We start from the raw sequence: 23,697 nt of genomic DNA, 5'->3' as shown, positions 1-23,697 counted from the left end.
CAAACTATATGTTTTTTGCATAAAAAATCTTAAACTGTGCTGAACATGGTTTGTAAGAAGTACACAAGTGTAAAAGTAATAGTATAGTGTATAAAATGCAACAAATTGACAATATGAAAGCTCATATACATGGAAACACTGAATACAGAACGGTATTTGAATGGATTTCTACAAAGTGACAAATACAGAAAATGTTCTTGTAGCTTTGTCCTAAGAAATAACACCAGCCTTCTATTGCACCAGGTTTCAGAGTTGGCTTGCTCCACATCTCCAGCTTCCACCTCCTGATCTTCAAAGTTACTCTGGGAACTATAGTGATGATGGAGAAAACTGGAGACCTATTGAGATTTCCCGGCTGACTAGTAAGAGGCAACATGACCTGGCTGACCAGAGGATCTGCAGTAACTTCAAAAAGAAGAAATCTTGCAGTATTGAAGGGATACTAAGGAGAACAGAGAGGTTTCAGAAGTGGATGACGGCGAGACGTTTAACCCCAGATTTAGTACAAGTGGGTGTTTGCTTTATCCGAAATAAAAAAGATTCAGTTGATTCAATAGTAGAAAACTCCATATACAGCAATTCTCTACTATGTATCTGTTTAATGCAAGTATTCTTATTATCGATGTAAAATCACTATTCCTTATGTTTATTTACCAATATAGCGCCACTCTGTTCTGGGGGCTCTGACCAGTACTGCAGCATAACCCCCTCAATGGAAAGGAAACACATAAGATCAAAGGCATGAATGTCATAATTCATGTATAGGAACGTGGCCGTGGAGTCCAAATGCATCTATAACATCAAGCATCTGAATGTTTACATTCATGGTCACCCCAAGTGGCATATCTCTGGAAGGGATTGGGAGTGTTTGGTATGCCTGGACTAGTAAAAATATGCAAATCTGTTTTCCAAGATGTAAATAGGAAAACAGTGCCTCTGACTCTGAAGGCAGCAAGCAGAGGCACTGTTTTCCTATTTACATCTTGCAATACAGATTTGCATATTTTTCCCATAATCCCCCAGTGGAGAAAAAAAAAAAGGCTTTGTAAGTCTCCATACGCCTTTGAAGGTGCTCACTCCTTAAGGAGTGATATTATCCCCAGATCCTTGGACTAGTAAAAACATTCTATATCACTTGCCCTCCCCAGAGTTATATCATATTCCCAAAAAGGGTCATATCTGTGTTGATTTGGCAAATTTAATTATCCAGCCCCAGTCATATGGGAAACTCTGAGAAGGGAGCTGGGTTTGGGTTTTTTCAAAGACAAAGCTCACCGGTAAGTCATAAAGGTTGCATTAAGCTGTATACAGGCATCTCCATAGTAGTGCATGATACCTGCCTGTAGAACTGACAGACATGGGTAAAGATCCAACACTGAAGGTGAGTCCAGCACCAAAGTCAGATCTGAGCTTTTAATGCTCACCGCGTCCTATGAGTAAGATCTAGAGTAGCTTGACATATGTAAGTGGCATGGACATGGCCGCCAATAGGCCAGTATTACTGCTACTGGTGTCAGGGGCCCGGCCAAATTGAAAAATGGGGGGGGCCCGGTTTTGGCCCGCCACCTTGTGCCGGCCCTCTGGCACCCGCAGCAGTTATTGTGCCCAGTGAGCAGCGCTGAGCTCCAGCTCCTCGCACAGGCGCAATACTACCTGTATTGAAGCCGGCGAGCGGGAGTATTGCAAGTATGTGCGAGGAGCTGGAGCTCGGCGCTGCTCACTGGGCATACCTCCCAACCGTCCCGATTTCCGCGGGACATTCACGATTCCGGTGACGTGTCCCGCGGTCCCGGTTGGTGGGAAGTATGTCCCGAATTCAACTCAGATCTGCGTCCAGAGGACGCAGTTCTGAGTTAAATACATACACGGCTAAAGCAAGGAGCTGTCACAGTTCAGCTCCTTGCTTTGCCGCGTCCTCCGGCTACTGGCTGTGTAGACGCGATGTGATGATGTCACATCGCGCCTACAACAGTATTAGCGAGACTGTGGAGAGAGCGGCGGGGGAGCGAGGAGAAGGTAAGTGCAATGTGTGCACACATTGAGGTGGAACATGAAACTGGGGGCAGATGAAGCAGGGGACGGCATGACACTGGGGGCAGAGATGTGGGGACATGAATCTGGGGGCAGAGATGGAGGGACATGAATCTGGGGGCAGAGATGGAGGGACATGAATCTGGGGGCAGAGATGTGGGGACATGAATCTGGGGCAGAGATGGAGGGACATGAATCTGGGGGCAGAGATGGAGGGACATGAATCTGGGGGCAGAGATGGAGGGACATGAATCTGGGGGCAGAGATGGAGGGACATGAATCTGGGGGCAGAGATGTGGGGACATGAATCTGGGGGCAGAGATGGAGGGACATGAATCTGGGGGCAGAGATGGAGGGACATGAATCTGGGGGCAGAGATGGAGGGACATGAATCTGGGGGCAGAGATGTGGGGACATGAATCTGGGGGCAGAGATGTGGGGACATGAATCTGGGGGCAGAGATGTGGGGACATGAATCTGGGGCAGAGATGGGGGACATGAATCTGGGGGCAGAGATGGAGGGACATGAATCTGGGGGCAGAGATGGAGAGGACATGAATCTGGGGGCAGAGATGGAGGGACATGAATCTGGGGGCAGAGATGGAGGGACATGAATCTGGGGGCAGAGATGTGGGGACATGAATCTGGGGGCAGAGATGTGGGGACATGAATCTGGGGGCAGAGATGGAGGGACATGAATGTGGGGGCAGAGATGGAGGGACATGAATGTGGGGGCAGAAGTTTCTGCAGTATCAGACGTTCCCTGGACTTAGTAGCTGAGGAGGCATATAAAAACCATTTCCTCTGGAATCTGCTAATTTAGTACTGTAGTTTAGCTCATGTGTATTGAATTGCTTTATTCAGACTCTTGGCTTGTTTAAGGCTATTTGTTTGTCTCCTGATTCTGTCTCTGATGTTACCTTCTGGTTCTGACCATTTGCCTGAACATTTATTCTCTTGTTTCAGATCTGCTATGTAAGTTAATTGTGGGTTCTGGTTTGGTTTCAGTAAGTGGAGCATTTATTTCTTGTACTGGTAGTGTCAACTGGGACCCCAAATTCAGCAAAGTCCATCTGGCCTTGCAGCTGGCAGTGGTGAAGGAGTTTGAGTATTTGGGCCCATCTCTCAGCACTGTATAAGATTTAAGCCGATGTTCTACTGCTCCATGTTATCAGGCAGATCTTGCTATTGTGTTAAATTTGTTCCTGGTACTGAATTCTGTTTTGTGTATGTTAAATCTTAAAATTTAATAAGATTGTCCTTGACTATAAATATCCCCATAATCCTGAAGAGGAAAAATACTGTTTAGCTTCATTAGCTTTTGTATGCTAGTGTGCTAGAGGATCACTGTGTGAAGCAGAGGGCACAGATGTGAGTGGTCTGTGTTATGGCAGAATTTCATTATGATCCCAAACTTGGATCCCAACTCTTTGTCTGTGAGCAATCAATTCTAAAGTACTCCTTGGAGTAGGTAAAGTCTGGCCAAATGAAAGACATAGATGATACATGGCATGTGCATGAAGTACCATATATACTCGAGTATAAGCTGACCCAAATATAAGCCGAGGCCCCTAATTTTACCATAATAAAACTGGGAAAACTTATTGACTCGAGTATAAGCCGAGGGGGGGGGGGGAATGCAGCAGCTACTGGAAAATTTCAAAAATTAAAATGGTCGGAGTTTTTGGGTGCAGTAGATGCTGGGTGCTGGGGAAGGGGAGGGGGTGTTTTGGTTGTCTGTCTGCCCCTTCCCTGAGCTTGAGGACTGTTTTTTTTCCCCCCACTTGGAATTCAGCCTGGCTGAATATAGGGTATCTGCAGTGCTCCTATTAACCTCTTCCCTACGGAACAGGAGCACTGCAGATACCCTATATTCAGTAGACCGGGCACTTTCAGACACAGGGATACCTAATGAGTATGTGTTTCACAGTAATTCTCTACTTTTATATGTATTCTAGGGAAAGGAGTGATTTAGAACTTTTATTTTATTTTTTATTATATTTTTTTATTGGAGATTCTATACCTTACTATTGCGGCTGATCATAAACACTCACTCAGTGGCCCCACACAGTGCAATATGCTCCACAGTGGCCCCCACACAGCATAATATGCTTCACAGTGGCCCCCACACAGTATAGTATACTCCACAGTGGCCCCCCACACAGTATAATTGCTCCACAATGGCCCACACACAGTATAATATGATGCTGACAGTGTCCTCAAACCGTATAAAATGCTCCAAAGAGTCCCTCTTAAGCTACTTCAGGCCACCCCAGTGTGTAATAATAGCACTATTGGAAAAGGGAAGACATAATGCCGGGATCCTTTCCATTAACAATATGTATCGCGTTCAGAAAACCAGGCTTTCCCTGGTAGCATGGAGTTACACCTCCTGTTAATAGACGTGTTCTGTCTTTTATGAAAAACAATGGGGGTCCAGTAAGGCCCACTAAAGGCACTGGGATTCTTCGGTTCCCTGGTGGGCCATTCCAGCCCTGAGTGCTTTCTTGTAGAATATCTCTGATATTACCCCTATGACTCACATTTCACTTTGAACAACTGAAATAGCTGTCAGTGATTAATTGCAACATAGACAATTGCGTAATATTAACCAAGGATCTGCAAATAGTAGATCATTATTGTAAAATGAATATGTTTAACCATATTATGCTCTTCAAACTACCATATCAGTTGTGTGTATCAATGTCACATCTACTGTACATGGCAGGTGGTTGCAGTTATTTGTGTTGATATGTGAATGTTTGGATTTCTTGACTCCTTTGTAGCCTAGTATGGAAGTGGAGCCCCTCTTTAAAGGTAATATTCAGGGACATACAGTGAGTGGATAGTAATGGTGTATTCAACAGTGCGCATGTATCTGACATCATTAGGTAAGTGACACACAGGAGCAATGCTCTTGTACCAGGTAAGTTTGCAAGTTTGTGTAAGAGATCCAGATTCTGTGCAGCGTTGCCTGTATGCTCTTTGTGTTCCTCTCTCCATTTGCTGCTATTTCTATGTCCTAATCAGAATAAGGGTGGAACTATTATTATATATATAAGGGTGAGTCCCCCTCTTCATTTGCATATATATATGTTTCGTTACACTGTTGCTCATTGGGGTTGAGCACCTTCAAAGCTTTAGTAAAAAGGTCCTTCCATGTGCTGTTTATAAATGGAAAAGGAAATGGATCTATTTCCAGACTTGAAATTTCTTTCGCTTTTAATGTACAGTATTTCAATTAATTTCATTCTGTAGTGAATTGCATGAAGATCATAGAAAGTTGTTGATCAATGACTTATACATTGACTATGCTTTCATGTCAAGCTGCCCCAAGCATAAGCCTGAAGTGATCTAAACTAACCTAAGTGACCTAACCAGCCAGCAGAACTCCAAAGGAATCTGCCTGTGGCTGTAATAGCAAAACTAGGTTACATTGCGGCCATCTGAAACCCCTACTCATTGACTGTTTAAGGGGGGTTGCTATGTTTTGCACAGGCATAGCTAGGCTGGCACACAATGTAGGATCTTGGGTACCAGTCAGAGAGTTATGTTCCCCTCCTTCATTACAAGGAGCAGTAAGGAATGTGAACTTAGGCCTGGTTCACACATGCTTACTTGTTGGGGAATTTCTAACTGGTTCACATTCATAATGAAAAACAGCGAATTCTACAGATCTGTAAACCAGTTCAACAGCATAACATGTAAGCAACGTACTCCCTTCCAGACCCAGTATAAGGAGTTTGATGTTCCAGTTGTGCACGGTTAAGGTCATCATGGGATCTTTGCTATTTCCTATCATGAGGGTAAGGCCCGGTTCACATCTTCGTTCAGTATTCCTTTCGGGGAATCCACTTGGGGACCTTCCGAACGGAATACCAAACACATTGACAATGAAAGCACACAGACCCCATAAACTATAATGGGGTCCATGTGTTTACCACGTGTTGTCTGCAAAGTAAAATAAGGAAAGTATTTTATGAAGCACTTTTCTATCTGCATGTTCTGTGCGGACCGCACAGAAAGCACACAGATTCCATTATAATCTACAGGGTCCGTATGCTTTCATTGTAAAAGCGTTCGGTATTCCATTCGGGGGGGGTCCCAAGCAGACTCCCCAAGCAGACTCCCCAAACAGAATGCCGAACACAGATGTGAACCCGGCCTAACACATGGGCTGTGATTTCATTCACAGGTTACAAAAGTAATTTAATTATTTATTTTTATGTTTTATTACTTTATTTGCAGAATCCTAATTGTAATTTATGCCAATATCCACAGTTTATTATTACTAGATTATAATATCTAAATAAACATTAGTGCAAAAAAACTAAGCGAGCAAAAAGCATAAGCAACAACATAAACATAGCACTATTGCTATGATCCTCATAAAAGGGGCTGTGAACGTTACGCCGCAAGAAACGTGTTTGCATTGATTGACTCCGCCATCTGTTAGGTACGCATATTAGATGAGTTTTGTCTGTTCTTGCTATTCTGGTGAAATTCCTGAATTCACTTTTGTAAATATTTTGATTGCGGTATTTACATCAAATTTGCTTGGGAATCTTATAGTAATTACAGACGTAGCTAATGAGAACATGTGCAAAATGCAATTAACATAACTTTGAGAATAAGGAGCCTTGGCTATATAACATTTCAAGTAACATTTCCTGAAAAGGCAAGCTGTTTGCTTTCTCAGCAATTAGTGTAAGATGCATTTGATGTGATCTGAATATGATTGAAGTATTTATTTATACAAGACTGACACATTTGTTTAATAATAGTCAACATGCAGTATTAGTAACAATTAGCATAGCGGGAACTGTCAGCGAGGGCCGTATAATCAATGTTTAATTAGTGCTGAGCCTGGGATGATGGATTTTGTAACATAGTCCTACATAGTGTTTATATGGGGTGTCTAAGTCACAAAACCCATTGCAGAATACCCTATCAGGACATGGAGTTCATGGAATCAGAGCATCAGTCCTTCAGAAGGGCAGAGCAAATCCATGTATTACCCTGACAGCGTATGAGAGCCATATAAAATGCTTTATCTTCTGTGGTGATGCTGCCATCAGTAGGCCTCAGTCCAGGTCTAGATCCTTGGCTCATTACTGGGCCAGAAAAGGCTGCAGATCTTGCATTGCAGTGCAGTTCCATGGGGTGTAAGGAGGTGTATGGTTCTGTCCTGTAACCCTGAGTCTGGTGAGACAATATTGTTCCTGTTTTGTTCGTGTGGCTGGTAGTAAGCCACACATATAGTTAGGTTATCTGTTCTGTGTAGCTAGTGGCTCAGACGAGCAGGTTTTTATTTTTTGATTGCCTGAAGTTAAGGCTGTATTATTTGTTTTATTTATTTTGTGCCTGAAGTGAGGGTTTATTTATTTTCCTGTTTTTTTCTAAATGAACCAGTTTGCTGCACATTTTGTGTCTCTGTCTTGACTGTTTGGGTCCGCACCACGGCTTCTACCGAGCTAACTTCCCCACAAGTTACATAACTACTTAGAAAAACTTTAGCCTTAAAAATATTAAAGGGGTTTTCTGTCCTGAAATGGATGTTTCATAATGATAACTTATTCACAGTATAAGTCATCAGTTTGTAATTTGTAGGAGGAAAAACACTCAGACCCCGCATAGACCGACTTTATCAGCCGCTTCTAGGTACCAGAAGTTGATGTATTGGTCAGGGAGCACGTGGCATCTGCTCCTATTTAATTGATATGAGTAGAACGGCAGCCCTGTCCACTGTATAGTGGTGGTTCCTGGGAATTACAGCTCTTTTTCCTACAGTTTCCAAATATGCCTCTGTTATCCATCTTGGTAAACTTAGCTATTACTATTGTGCCAATAGCAGAACCTGAGGTGATCACTTGATCCTTCTGAGGGGTACATTCAGATAGAGGGTGTCTCTGATGGGACAACCCCTATAAATCTATATGTAACAGGAAACAGTGATATCTATAAAATGTTTTATATTTATGATTGCAAATATAATGTAACCTTTAAGGCGCGTCTTATCTCCTCTAACAGGCTTGCTCTACTTTCTATGTGCGTCCTCCTATCTAGAGATCAGCTAGCATCCTGTGGAAGTGGTTGCACCTAAACCACAGCACAAAGAGCTACACCTCCGGGTTTCACTTATAGGTTAGATCTGTAAACTAGCTTATCTTTCCAAGAACAGAAATATCCTGCCCTGTGTCTTATAGAAAACTCGAGCAAATGCATGCCTTATTTTTCTTTATTTCTAAAGCGCACCCTGCATGTTGCTCTGCCAGCAGCTTGCTATAGAGGAGCCTTAGCTCCTAATACTCTATAAAAGCTGTCACTACTTCTTACATGAAAAGCAGCTGTTTTCTGCAAATTTGTCTCGAGAAACCCCTCGTGATCACCTGTTACCACTGGGAGAACTCCGACTGTCCACACACTTAAAGAGGACCTTTCACCATTTTGCCCATAGGCAGTTCTATATACTGCCAGAAAGCTGACAGTGCGCTGAGTTCAGCGCACTGTCGGCTTTCCCGATGTGGGCCCGGTGTGAAGAGCTTACGGTCCCGGTACCGTAGCTCTTCTATGGTCAGAAGGGCGTTTCTGATGGTTAGCCAGAGACGTCCTTCTTCACAGCACAGCAAATCGCGCTGTGCTGTGAGAGCCGGGAGGAACGCCCCCTCCCTCCCTGATAATGCTCGTCTATGGAGGGGGCGTTCCTCCCGGCTCTCACAGCACAGCGCGATTGGCTGTACTGTGAAGAAGGACGTCTCTGGCTAACTGTCAGAAACGCCCTTCTGACCATAGAAGAGCTACAGTACCGGGACCGTAAGCTCTTCACACCGGGCCCACATCAGGAAAGCCGACAGTGCGCTGAACTCAGCGCACTGTCATCTTTCCGGCAGTAAATAGAACTGCCTGTGGGCAAAATGGGGGTTAAAAACACAGAACAGGCACAGGTCTATTATACCTGATCTCTGTGTAGTCTCCAGTCCTAGTTTTGGCTCACAATCACTGAACAAAATCAATGACCAAACACTATCGTGTGAAAGCAGCCTTAGTGACATTCACTTTATAGGGAGATGAGAATAAGCAGCTGTATGACCCCACTGTATGACCCCACTGTATGACCCCACTGGCAGTGATTTGTTTCCTATACAAGCAGAGGATCGGTCATGTTGAAATCCAACATGTCATTTGCCTTTAGGAGACAGTCACGAGCCCCAAATATAGAAAGAGAATCTATGGAGTAGATTTGGGACACATATGTTCTTATGAACAAGTGGTTTAATGTCCCAAATCTACCTATAATAAGCCAAAGTTGTTTAAAAGAAAAAATAGCAAAAAAAACCCTTATACGAGTATTTATGAAGAGATGTTCTCATTGGACTCGCCTCTGCTACTCCTGGTACATGCACAGTTCTCCAGTGGGCTAATACACTTCTCATGTCATTAAAGAACTATGCATGTGACACTCATATCATTAGTATTAAACTTTTTTTTTTTTGTGAAAATATGCTGGTGCTTTCGAGTCCCCACGTTGCGGGAAAGCAGTGTTTTTTTTGTTGCAGATTTAGCTGCAATTTTTTGAACCACAGTCAGGAGTGGATTTAACAGAAGGCTCCAATTACAAGCAAACTTTTTATTTCATAACTAAACTGCTTAGTTCATGTAAAACAATGCTTACAATTCTGATATTTTATACAAAATTTTTGTTTACACATTTCAAGTTTGCACATTTTCAGTCCTTAGCAGTCATAAAATGCCATTTTCTCTGCACCGATCTTTCTGAGATGAAGTTTTGTAAAAGTAAGTTTGTTCCATTAATAGAAAAACACATTCTAGTGCCAAAGCCTTTCTGTGCTGAAATACGTGTCCTGCGAATCCATGATCTCCATTGTAAGAAAACATTAACACCTAATTAAAAGTGAATGCACTGAGCTGTAATGTTGGCGCTACATTATTTCATTGCCATTACAGGGGGCTACAAGCTGATCTAATTGTGGAATACTATCAACAGGGTTACATACGACAGTATTTTTTTAGTTGTTTGTGAATTTTACTACACCTCAATGTCGGCCCGCACAATGTCGGACTGTCGGCCCACATACGTGACTGTAATTCGGGCAGCTGGGTTGATGAGCACATATACAGTCCTATGAAAAAGTTTGGGCACCCCTATTAATCTTGATCATTTTAAGTTCTAAATATTTTGGTGTTTGCAGCAGCCATTTCAGTTTGATATATCTAATAACTGATGGACACAGTAATATTTCAGGATTGAAATGAGGTTTATTGTACTAACAGAAAATGTGCAATATGCATTAAACCAAAATTTGACCGGTGCAAAAGTATGGGCACCTCAACAGAAAAGTGACATTAATATTTAGTAGATCCTCCTTTTGCAAAGATAACAGCCTCTAGTCGCTTCCTGTAGCTTTTAATCAGTTCCTGGATCCTGGATGAAGGGATTTTGGACCATTTCTTTCTACAAAACAATTCAAGTTCAGTTAAGTTTGATGGTCGCCGAACATGGACAGCCCGCTCTCAAATGATCTGAAAACAAAGATTGTTCAACATAGTTGTTCAGGGGAAGGATACAAAACGTTGTCTCAGAGATTTAACCTGTCAGTTTCCACTGTGAGGAACATAGTAAGGAAATGGAAGACCACAGGGACAGTTCTTGTTAAGCCCAGAAGTGGCAGGCCAAGAAAAATATCAGAAAGGCAGAGAAGAAGAATGGTGAGAACAGTCAAGGACAATCCACAGACCACCTCCAAAGAGCTGCAGCATCATCTTGCTGCAGATGGTGTCACTGTGCATCAGTCAGCAATACAGCGCACTTTGCACAAGGAGAAGCTGTCAGGGAGAGTGATGAGAAAGAAGCCATTTCTGCAAGCACACCACAAACCGAGTCACCTGAGGTATGCAAAAGCACATTTGGAGAAGCCAACTTCATTTTGGAAACAAAGATTGAGTTGTTTGGTTATAAAAAAAGGCGTTATGCATGGCGTCCAAAAAGAAACAGCATTCCAAGAAAAACACATGCTACCCACTGTAAAATTTGGTGGAGGTTCCATCATGCTTTGGGGCTGTGTGGCCAATGCCGGCATCGGGAATCTTGTTAAAGTTGAGGATCGCATGGATTCCACTCAGTATCAGCAGATTCTTGAGAATAATGTTCAAGAATCAGTGACGAAGTTGAAGTTACGCCGGGGATGGATATTTCAGTAAGACAATGATCCAAAACACCGCTCCAAATCCTCAGGCATTCATGCAGAGGAACAATTACAATGTTCTGGAATGGCCATCCCAGTCCCCAGACCTGAATATCATTGAACATCTGTGGGATGATTTGAAGCGGGCTGTCTATGCTCGGCGACCATCTAACTTAACTGAACTTGAATTGTTTGTCCAAAATACCTTTATCCAGGATCCAGGAACTGATTAAAAGCTACAGGAAGCGACTAGAGGCTGTTATCTTTGCAAAAGGAGGATGTACTAAATATTAATGTCACTTTTCTGTTGAGGTGCCCATATTTTTGCACCGGTCAAATTTTGGTTTAATGCATATTGCACATTTTCTGTTAGTACAATAAACCTCATTTCAATCCTGAAATATTACTGTGTCCATCAGTTATTAGATATATCAAACTGAAATGGCTGTTGCAAATACCAAAATATTTAGAACTAAAAATGATTAAGATTAATAGGGGTGCCCAAACTTTTTCATAGGACTGTATTAACAAGGGGCAATTGGCTTGGTGGTTACAAAACAGTCTGTCATTGAGTGCAGAGATCACAGGCCAGAAGAGTGTCCTTGCACAGAATGCGGTCTTTATAATACTCAGTCCTTTGTGAAGTACAGATGCCCCAGCAGTTATCCACAGCATCAGTATGGATGGCCACCAGATGTAATCTACAGGACATATGTCCATAGTCACTTATAACCCACAGGGTGGATGTTCACAGCAGCAGTATAGTCTCAGTGTATTCTTTTGCTATATTCCAGCAGTTGTAGATAGTATCACATACTGTCCCTTTCTTTGGTTTTATTTGTACACAGTGTTACGCGTGTATTGAGGCAATGCTTTTTCCTTTGTGTCATTTTATGTCCACAATCTGGCTGGTCTCTATTTACTCCTGTAATACAGGTCACACATGGGTGTTGTTAATCTGTCTTAAAGGACATAGTCACAATTTTTTAGCAGGCCACGTAACTTCTTTAAGCCCCAGGGCATTCTAGGCTTCTGTCTCTTACAGACCAGGCCGGTAGTCACTTTGGAGTCCAACTAGGATTCCAACAGTCTCTGAGTCACTACACACTTGGCAGTTTGCCATCAATCTCTGATGTCTTGACCTTCAGTTTCTGCAAGTCTCCTAACCAGTTTTACCGTCTTCCTGCAGTTGGACAGTCATTTCTATGCTACTCATTGCAAATCGCCAATTGGCTATTCCCACTTACCCCCACTTCTAATGATCTACTGCCATATTTTTCTCTTTTGCTCTGTATCTTCAAGAATCCTGTAACCAAGCAAACTAGCACTATGAATTAGCAACTATAAATCGAATGGAAGATCCTGTGGAGTATTTTGTTCCTTTTGTTTCTATTGTTAAGCATGGACAATGACTCAAGACCTGGATTTGTGCACATGTGCCTGTTACCATCCCCCCAGGAGCTAAGGACAGCATGGACACCATGTGGCATGGAGGAGAAACCTACATGGAAGTGTGGACTTCTTCTTTTCAAGGAGATGATTTTTGGCGTCTATTGCTGATATGTGAAGATGCTACAGCTGACTGGTATTTCTTTCTTTTACTATGGACACGTGGGACTCTGTTACAACCTGGGAACCTACCATCACCCACCTAATCATGTGTTTATGGAAGCTTGGCAAGAGAGCAGCACCCTGTCTACCTGGATGGCTTCAGACCTCTCTGGGCAGTAGAACACAGTGGTAAGAAGAAAGGAAGAGGAGGGCTTGTGATGAAGGATATTTGGGGCATTTTTTTGTGGTTAATGGATAATAGTGCTGATGCAAGATACTGAACTATCAGCTGTGAGCAGGAGATCTCACCACCTACCAAAGGAACTGCCACATGTTATCATGATAGCTGCATATGTCCCCCACCTCTGCAAAAAAAAAAACACGTTTTTTGCCTGTTATATCTACATGCTGTGACCCCCCTCCTCATGTCCTCCAACCACGGTCGGGCTGTATTATTAACATCACTCCACACAGAGAACTAAATGATCCTGCAGTGTGTCTTTGTTTCTTTCCTTTTTAGTTGCTATGATTCCTAGGATTCCTCTATCTGCCATGAGCTGTATGTGTTTCTCTCTTGTTATATACTACTGTACCATCTATGAAACTGTATCACTGAAATTTTCCCATTGTTGGACTATTAAAGGATTATCTTATCTTATCTTATTTGTGCACTCTAAATTTAATTTTTTTATGGTTTATGATGTGTTGCTTCACAGAGTCATCTTAGTGCACATCTCTTGTAATATCTAGTCCACCCTTGAAAGTATATTTTACATGGTATTTGTCTTTTACACCACACAAAGGAGCTGCTTGTCCCACTGGCTATCTTCAAAAAGAGCACTCGTTACTGTGTACATTAAGTATCATATCCAGGGGCAGATTAAGGGTACCATGGGCCCAGGGCTGCTCAGAAAGCACAAACCCCCAGCACACCCATTCACACTAAAGATCCATGACAGAATAACATCCCTTAGTGGCTCTACACACAGTATAATAAATGTCCCATAGTGGCCCCTCCACACGGTATATATCCCACAGTGGCCCCTCCACATGGCATAATGTCCCATATTAGATCCTACACACAGTATAATATCGCATTGTTGCCCCCATACAGTATAATGCTCCATAGCAGTCTTTCCACACAGTGTTATGTGTCACAGTAGCTTCTCCAAACAGTATAATGTGCTATAATAGCACATACATAGGGATGACAAAATGGTTTTCAATGCAAATTTTCCCCAAATTTTAGTTTTGGCCACACACAAAAGTTTGGGGGTTTGACACAAAATTCTGTTATACTCTGTGGTCTTCTTAGAGTACAATAAGTGGAGGACCTGAGGACATGAGCAAACATAACAGTGTTAACTCACCTCTCCTGGGCTCCGGCACATCCCCTTTGTGCCTTTTCCAGCCTCCTGATGTCAGGGACTACTGAGGCCTGTATATGCAGTCACGTGGGTCACGTCAGTATAATGACATACAGACATAAGCACGGTTACTCTGGTGTGAGGGCTGAGACAGCTGAGAAACAGTAATCTAATGTATTGGTGGATGTTGATCCAGTAGATTACAAGGTGGGATTCTAATGAGAATTATAATGGGTCGGGTGTACACAACATCCAGTCAACTTACTAAGTAGACAGCCATTTTGTTTGTAATGTCAGTGTATATATGGAAGTCTTTGCTATATTGACTCTTACAGGGCATTAGCATTGACTTTGGCTACTTAGCTAGCCAGGTAGTCCCCTGATGATTCTTTTGGCCCACAAGGAGAAATGTACATAGGGACTGATAGGGCGTTTGTTTGAGGCTAGTTACGGACTGCCCTTGTTAGGGTCTCGGAGGGGTCTTTTTAGGGTGAGTGCAACATCGGACACCTGGCACCCTGACCCCTGTATGAATATGGTAAGACCGTTTTATATTATTATTGGTCCCCAGGAAACCGCACATTTCATCCTTATTATAATCTGCCCCTGATCATCTCTGTTACGAGAGAACACTTGGCATCAATACAGTTATATATAAATGTGAGAAAAATAAAATAGGCAATATATGAAATGGAATAGCACCAACAATAACAGTTAGTCCACCATTCACTACATATGATACGGTCACTCAAACTTCTGCAGGATGTTTGGAAAGGCAAAGCTGCTTTAAAAAAAAAAAAAGGCAAAACCATTCCAACATTACACATCATGAAGTGTACAATATAACTAGACCCAAGGTCTCCGGAGTGCCTGCAAGGAAATGGCGGAGCACATAATAATCTTGTAGCACAGCCAGTGGGGATATTATTTATCTACAAACACCATAGTACAGTACATTGCAGCCTCTCTGCCTGTCTGTGATGTACTAGAGGAGCGCCAGCTGGCATGTAGAAAGATTGAGGTGATCCAAAATTTCCTAAAGTAATTCATTCCACTATTATGGTTGAAAACTCCGTTTTTCTGTAACATATGGATTGATTTTTGAAATACAAACACTAAGCAAAATCTAAAATCTTATTGTAACTGTTCAGCTCTAAAGCTTGGGTATTTGCCATAGTACACCTAAAGCATCTGGAATTCGACACTTATAGAATCAAGTCACCTATGAATATTTCTGTTCATCTTGCAGAAGACATTTTCAGTCAAGTCATGAGTAATGTTAGCAATGTCAGACTGAGGTTCCATGAAATGGATGGGTCAGTCCGATCTGAGTCTTAGCGAGTATGAGAATGCAGAAACCTATGTATCTCCATCATATATGAGGACAAATAGACCCTTTGTATAGTCTGAACATTCAGCCATGCACTATTCTTTATTTCTATCTGACCATTTCTCTTACTAACCTATATACAATGATGACCTGATATTTGTGGCCCCGACTGTTGGAACCCTATCATATGGTGTACAATGTAGAATACTTAACACTTAAAATAATACTTTCATATAGTGTACATATGATTATACCAGTAGGATACAGTATAATTCTCAATAACTATGGAATGCAATACCTAAATACAACGTAACAGTGCTTTATATTGTCTTTAGATAGATGTCTATGGAATAATGACCATACACTGCCTAATTAATATACTACACAGGACCTAAGTAACAGTGCAATATATTTGCTATATACTATATTTTTCGCTTTATAAGACACTCCATCCAAAGTGGGGGGAAAAATTCAGCATGCATTATAAAATGAAAGTGCTGAAAATCAAGTTGGCACTAGTACAGCATCGCCGCCAAAAAAACATTATTATACTCTGCCTTCTCTTCGGACCCCAGGGTATAATGAGCAGAGGCCCAGGAGAGGGGATTAAACATGATAAATAGAGATGAGCGAACAGTGAAATATTCGATATTCGTTTCGAGTAGAGCCTCAATATTCGACTACTCGATTCCCATTATAGTCTATGGGAAAAAATTCTCGTTTCAGGGGAAACCACTATTCGACTAAAGGAGAGTCACTAAGTCCACAAATAGCAGGAGGAGAGTGTTTAGGAGGAGCGCTGTGCAGTTAAAGCCCACGGACCCCATTATAGTCTATGGGGTCCTTGCGCTTTAACTGCACAGCGCTTGCAGTTGCACTGATAAAAAGTAAGCTCCCTCGTAACTGCAAGCTGCCAGCTCTCTTGACTAGCAAGGATGAGCCTGCTGCAGAACCAGCGTTGATTTGCCGCAGGCTCGTCCTTGCTAGTCAGGAGAGCTGGCAGCTTGCTGTTACGAGCGAGCTTACTTTTTCTCATAGGAATGAATTGACCAGCATTGATTGGCCAGTGTACAGCATTCGACCAATCAACGCTGGTCCTGCCGGAGGCTTGTCTGTGAGGAGGCGGAGTCTAAGGTCGGACCACAATGGAGACTGCTGTGGTCCGATCTTAGACTCCGCCTCCTCACAGACGAGCCTCCGGCAGAACCAGAGTTGATTGGCCGAATACTGTACACTGGCCAATCAACGCTGGTCAATTCATTCCTATGAGAAAAAGTAAGTTCGCTTGGAACAGCAAGCTGCCAGCTCACCTGACTAGCAAGGACGAGCCTTCTGCAGAACCAACGTTGATTTGCCGAACGTATAGCACTCGGCCAATCAACGCTGGCTCTGAATCAAATATTTACTGCGAATAGCTAGTAGTATTCGATCGAGTACAAATATTTCGAATACCGTAGTATTCAATCGAATACTACTCGCTCATCTCTAATGATAAACAATGTTATTCACCTATCCTGAGCTCCCTGAAGAGACCATACAGTATAATAATAGTTCATGGGTGGCAAACACCACAAATTTTAGGTTCTTATGGTTAACTATAAGGCATTATAGTGTGTGGAAGGGTCACTATGGGACATTATACTGTGTAGAGGGTCTACTGTGAGACATTTTATTGTATGGAGTACAATATGAGATAATATACTGTGTGTGGAGGGATTATTGTGAGACATTATAGGGTGTGGGGGTTGCCATAGAACATTATGTTGTGTGTGGAGACCACTATGGAACATTATAACATATGAAGGCCACCATTGAACATTATACTGTGTTATACTGTGGGGCATTATTCTTAAAGAGGTTGTTCAAGAATTGGTTCAAAATATTAAACCTTTTGGTTCTAAATATTCTTCTCCTAGGTGCATCTTATTATCAGGTACAATAACAAAGAGCTCTTAGGGTATGTTCACACTGAGTTTTTTCTAGAGTGTATTTTGACTAGGCCCATTCTTCGGGCCTAATCCGGAGCAGAATGCCACGACTGAATGCCGGTGCAGTGCAGAAGTGTTCACATGCAGAATGCAAATTCTGCCGTGTGAACATACCCTTATATCCCTTATACCCTTGTACTGTACATTGTCTAAATAATATTCCAGTTATGCCACTAAAAATATTTATCCTTTATCCATAAGATGGAGGATAAAATTACTGATCCATGAGTGTCCAACCACTGACACCCCATCAATCCTTAGAATGGAGTGTTTTATCCTCATTGTGAATATAGCCCAGGTGGACGTAGGTACAACCACACTCTATTAATTTCAATGGGAGTGCCAGAGATTTCCGAGCACTGTACCACGGCTGCAGCATCCCAGAGTGCTCCTGCTTCTATTGAGTTTGTCTTTGTGCCTCTGGGTTATGTTTGTACATGTTCTATGTTACATGTCTCTGTTCTGCAGCTCTCCCTCATACATGTTCCCTGTTAGTTTCCACTTTGTACACCTACTACACTTGGTATAGCCCTGACATATTACAGTCCACTAGGCATGATATGGGGAGAATTTTGCAGCTGGGGAGGAATATATAGCCAAAGACTCTTATAGAGAAAGCCTTGAGACAGGGAGATCAACTGTCTGCCCTTTGGACATTGTGCCAGGAGGTGTGGAGGAGTCCTATGACAGGAGGTGTTATCCTGGACCTACTTAAAGGAAACCAGGACCCCTGCCAGTACTACTCATGTAGTGTTTCAGGATCCCCTTCATCAGTGTCCGGCTTTGGAGTTGAGCTGGGGAGAGTGGTTGAGGGTACTCAGCCTATCAGGTGGCACATCATCTGCAACTACTACTCCCGTCCTCCGGTTCCCTCTATCTGAGCTGTCACACAGAAACATTCCCAACAAGGGTAAAATGCCCTCCCTTCGCAGAATTGGTGGAGGTCTCATCCTATAGATGAGACTGCCAAACATTTGTAATGCACTTTTCTCACACTGGGGACTCAAAGCACAGGTAGTGTTGTGGAATAGGGGAATTTGTGGCTACCATACTCATGCTCATCCTAAACACCCACAGGGGCCAGTTAATAAGTTAGAAGATACAGGTTAAATATTTTTGTGGGAGTGTTATAATTCCCTGATCCTGGTCTATAGTCTCTCTCACTCTGCCAAGCTAGTATCCCTACGCTGTGCTGAAGAGATCCAACAAATTGAAACAGCGCTGTCCACAGCCAGGAACTAGTTTCGTTAAACCTCACATCATAGCATTAAAGGGGTTGTTCCATCTCAAGGATCCTATCTAGGCTGCTAGCTTGTGTGGATTTAAAATGTTTCCTAAAAACATTGCTTCATCAAAACTGCTTTGTTTGGCTATTATCTGAGATTATTCACTTCATTATTTACACAGACCTGGGGATGATCTTATCTCTCCACCCACGACAAGTGAGGTAGCTCCCTGCTCTCAGGAGGGAGGGGGAGCCGAGTGCTCGGAGCAGCTTATATTTCTGAGCCGTTTATCTCCCTCTTCCAGTTATCAGCCGGCTAATTGAATTTTGCTGATAAGGGCTGAGACAGGGAGTCTGTTACCTCTGTATGTAAACATAGACCTAAAACGAAGTTTATTGCAAGCTGACTCTTGGTCCTGTAGCATGTAAATTTGGGATTCTCATGACCTATCAAATCCAGCACTGCTACATCAGCTTCATATTGTGCATCTTCCAGTGATGCTGTGCTAATTTATTTTCAACCATCCCTCATTACTGACTGCAAACATGTACTGCTATGAAAAGAGGTAGCAGAGCTGGCTTTGTCTAGGAGACAGCTAGTGAAACCCCAACCACCAATTTACTGAGAAAACCATGAGGTGAACAGAACACACAGCCCGCAAGTTGGTGAACAGGTGAGTTGGGAATATCCCTTTAAGGCTTGTTGACAAAGTCATGCATGATGTTTAAGGGGGCTGCCCCTAGAGGGCAGCAAGCAGAGGCAAAGTTTTCCTATTTAAATCTTGGAAAACAGATTTGCATATTTTTCCCATAACCCCTTGAACTATAATATTACAATCAAAGGCATTTTCTAGATTTTGGTGTTTGAAAAGGACATGGTACTGTTACATGGCCCACTTGCTGTTCAGGCCCATTCTAGTGAATGGGGACAGCTGTGCAGGTGTTTGAAGAGCTGCAGAACTCGGGCAGGCAATGCGTCAACTTCCCAGGGTGTGATGTTTGCAACGCACTGGTCTAAGCAGTGATATAAATAGTCTTATAGGCTCCGGTGCAATCTTTTGTCAGGGACCCCCTACCACATCCCTATAGTGAATTCTTGATAGTGATGGTTACGGCTGCTAAGGAGTTTAATAAACCTTAGTGTGGGTTTTCTTGGTTTATGGGCCAGATGGAAGCTACAATCTCAATACTGATGCCAGGGCTTATGGCCCCCTAAGGCTCCTGGGTCCCAATGCTACTGCACCCTCTCAAGCTACCCCCTGGGTCTATGTGTCAGTCTAAAGACAGGTCATCAGTATAAGGGGGCATTCACATGGAGTAACGCCGGGCGTGTATCACAGCCATACACGCCGGCGTTACGGCAGACTGCCGAGCACTTCCCATTCACTTCAATGGGAGCGCTCGTAACAGCGGTGTTTACGAGCGCTCCCATTGAAGTGAATGGGAAGTGCTCGGCAGTCTGCCGTAACGCCGGCGTGTACGGCTGTGATACACGCCCGGCGTTACTCCATGTGAATGCCCCCTAAAAGTGATGAAACTCCTCTAATAGTTATCTTAACTAAACACTTATGGACATGACTTAGGCCAGTTCTAGGATATGTCCCCTGCGATGCAGCAGGGCTGAGAGGACCCTGCGATACACACAAGATAAATATTCATTTCTGAAATGAGATTGTGTCCTTTCTAAAGCGTTCTGGACGTCTTCTCATTTCTACAAAGTAATGACCTAATCACTTTGCTCATGACACAGATAAATCCCTTAAAAGTTTAAAAATAGGAGATTTTATTGAAAAAGGTGAAATACTGTGAATTTTAACACATTTCTAAGTCAGTTTGTTAATGTCTACTTTGGGATGGAAATTGTTCACACCTAACAGCATAAAATGTGTCGCTATCAGTCAGAGATGCACTTTTATTTTACAGAGCGCAGCATAAATGCTGGTTACACATTAACTGCTTTAAAGGTGAGAATTCCAGTAAGTCAATGTAAAATCTCATCTATTCCATTTTAAAATAGAACTAACCAAATGTATTATCATACTTGTAGATATATACTGGTGAATTATATACCACAGGGGCTGTCTGGGACTAGAAAAAAAAAGCCCTTGGATGTTTTTTATTTTTCATAAATGGCACTTAAATAGGGCAAAAGTGAAATACCAGACAAAGTCCACGGATAGTTACTGGCTAGGGCTATAAAACTACTTTGGTTACTGAAGGCCTCATTCACATCAGGACATGAGGACCCTTCAGAATGGACTACTGAACTCATTTGAAAGCGCTGTGCAGTGAAAGCACATGGATCCCCATAGACTATAATGGGGTCCGTGTGCTTGCCACGAGATCTCCATAGGGAACATGCAGACAGGAAAGTAGTTCACAATCTGCTTTCCTGTCTGCATGACTGGTGCGGATTATAGTCTATGGGGTCTGTGTGCTTTCACTGCACGCTGCTTACAAATTTGTTTGGTAGTCCATTCCGAGGGGTCCCCATGTACACTCCACCGAACATAAAAAGCCACGTGACCAAATACAATGGGAAATTTGTTTGCAACTCATTGTCACACGACTATATTAGAAGTCACAGTGGCCTGCGATTTACATTGATGTCTATGCTGTCCAAGTCACCTGCAGTAACTGCTCCAGTGCTCCCGGTCCTCCCCAGCGGTATTTGCTTACCTGGCTGCAGCAATGATATCCTGATATCCCATAACCGCTGAGACCAGTGATTGGCTGATCACACAATTTAGTGACAGGGAGGATTGGTGGAGTCGAAGCCATTAGGCATCAAACAGGTAAGTATAGATTTTTTTTATTATACGACTTTATGCATTTACCTAATTTTTTAATATTAGACAAATTCCTTTAATCTAAAGAGCAGATTATCACTATGTAGTATTACTGGGGTAAGGTTTATAGGGTGACTCCATACATATGCAGTATATCCCTATAACTATATGTCCATTGTAAATCTTAAAGGGGATCTATCATTGGAAAAGTCATTTTCAGCTAAGCACATACTTGCCTAGCCTTTAGAAAGGCTATTTCACACGTACCTTTTGTATGTAAATTGTGGCAGTAGTTTTTGAATAAGTCCGCTTTTATTCATATGCTAATTAACCTTCTCCGTGCACTCCAGAAGTGTGTGTTTCTGTGTACAGTCTGCTCTATGTGTATGAGAGCAGGGAGATGAGTCATTAGCACAGCAGCCGCTCTGCTCACACATAGAGAATAGCAGAGAGGAGTGCACTGTGAGACTTTTGGTGCATGGAGAAGGCTAATTAGCATATGAAAAAAAGCGGACTTATTCAAAAACTACTAAGGCGATTTACATACAAAAGTTGCGTGTGAAATAGCCTTTCTAAAGGCTATGCAAGTATGTGCTTAGCTAAAAATGACTTTTCCCTATGATAGAGCCCCTTTCAATCTTACTTTTTTCAAGAATCTATGTTTTTTCTTAAACTTTATGAATCAGTATTAACAACTCCTTTAATTATAACACATTTCAGAATTGAACTGTAATATAACTATGCATAATGGGAGCCTGTCAGCAGGGAAATTGGTATGAACATAATGACCTTACCTTGTAGGGCGGCTTCTACACATTCCAAAGGTGCATTTGTGATTTTGCATTACAGCTCCATGTTCATGAAAATCAGTGTTTTATTGTTATACAAATTAGCTGAAAAGGGCTTTTGGGGTGTTTGTCATCCTGCCAGGGCTTCACTCTCTTCTCTAGATAACCACCACTAACTGGAGTCCAGTGACTCCTGCCATAGTTTTAGTAACATCTCTCATTTTGTCTGAAATTAGGGGTGGTTATCTGGAGAGGAGAACAAAGCCCTAGAAAGAGAAGGCACCTCCCTAAAGCCCTAATTTATATAAGAATAAAACACTGAGAATGGAGCTGCAATGCAGAGTAAGAAAGGCAACATTGGAAAGTATGGAATCAGCCCTGCAAAGTACGGTCATTAGTTTGATATTGATTTTCCAGCTGACAGACTCCCTTTAAAGTAAAACTCCATCTTTAAAACTACTTTATTAGGGTACTGTATTATTAGCTGGATTGCGCTATGTATACAGAAGGTAAGATATGAGAACTGACATTAGAGTCTGCTTATGCACCACAAAATGCTAATTGTCAGTGGTATATTCTTAATTAGATTGTTTACCTTCTATTATTATATCTTTATACATTTCTTGCTTCTTTTCTAGGGTCTACCTGTTCAATTCCTTCGCTGCCCCTCACAACGACTATTAGATCGAATAATTCGGCGCTATAGTGAAGTGCTTGATGCCGGCAGTGTCTATATGACGCACCTGACAGACAAGGACAGAATGAGGTTGCTGTATACTCTTTCAGTTAATATATATCCAATTGTCTTACAGGTAAGTTTTAGCTATTTTTTTATTCTATATATAATTACATATTGTACTATATCGCCAGACTGTACATGATGGAAATTCTATTTATTGATATCATATATATTATACAGTTTCATATAAATATCCTAATCCCGACTGTGTATTCTACCAGTGGTATCTCTGGAAATAATTTAGTTAGCACTTAAGAGAATCTCCTCTTTCATATAATACAAAAAGCAAGTTAGTTAGTACACAGCAACAGAAAAAGGAACCCATTGAAGTCAATGGGAGGCTTTTTTTCAGCGCTGAAATTTTACACCAAATTCCTCACCATTTTCCTCCGTGTGAATGGATCCTATAAGATGACCACATCTTTACATGCAGCACGTCTGTAGGTCAGTTTCACTGCAGTGACATGACCTCATCTCCCCCTTATCGATGTATTTAACATCACAAAATACATGGTTGTGCTCTTCCTGATGGCTTTACTGCTCCTTCTCTTCGTTATTTCTTCCTGTCTCTGAGATCAGTATGTTTCACATGCTGGGCAGCAGACAGCAGGTTATGCAGTGAGTCATGGGTAGATCTGTGTAGTCAGTGCAGACAGGGAGTAGTTACATCACTTCATTACACCTTT

General features: G+C 42.2%; 1 protein-coding gene across 1 annotated transcript in view; it reads left to right on the top strand.

The window, feature by feature from the left end:
- Positions 1-23,697, top strand: part of DIPK2B (divergent protein kinase domain 2B) — a 36,306-nt gene that overhangs the window by 10,450 nt on the left and 2,159 nt on the right. Inside the window, exons 2-3 of the mRNA XM_075262665.1 lie at positions 244-508; positions 22,911-23,084. Coding sequence (XP_075118766.1) covers positions 244-508; positions 22,911-23,084 — 439 coding nt within the window. The remainder of the gene's footprint in view (positions 1-243; positions 509-22,910; positions 23,085-23,697) is intronic.

This window comes from Leptodactylus fuscus, chromosome 2, assembly GCF_031893055.1.
Source record: "Leptodactylus fuscus isolate aLepFus1 chromosome 2, aLepFus1.hap2, whole genome shotgun sequence".
NCBI lineage: Eukaryota > Metazoa > Chordata > Amphibia > Anura > Leptodactylidae > Leptodactylus > Leptodactylus fuscus.
Note: the sequence above shows the minus strand (reverse complement) of the source record. Positions and strands in the feature narration are given on the sequence as shown.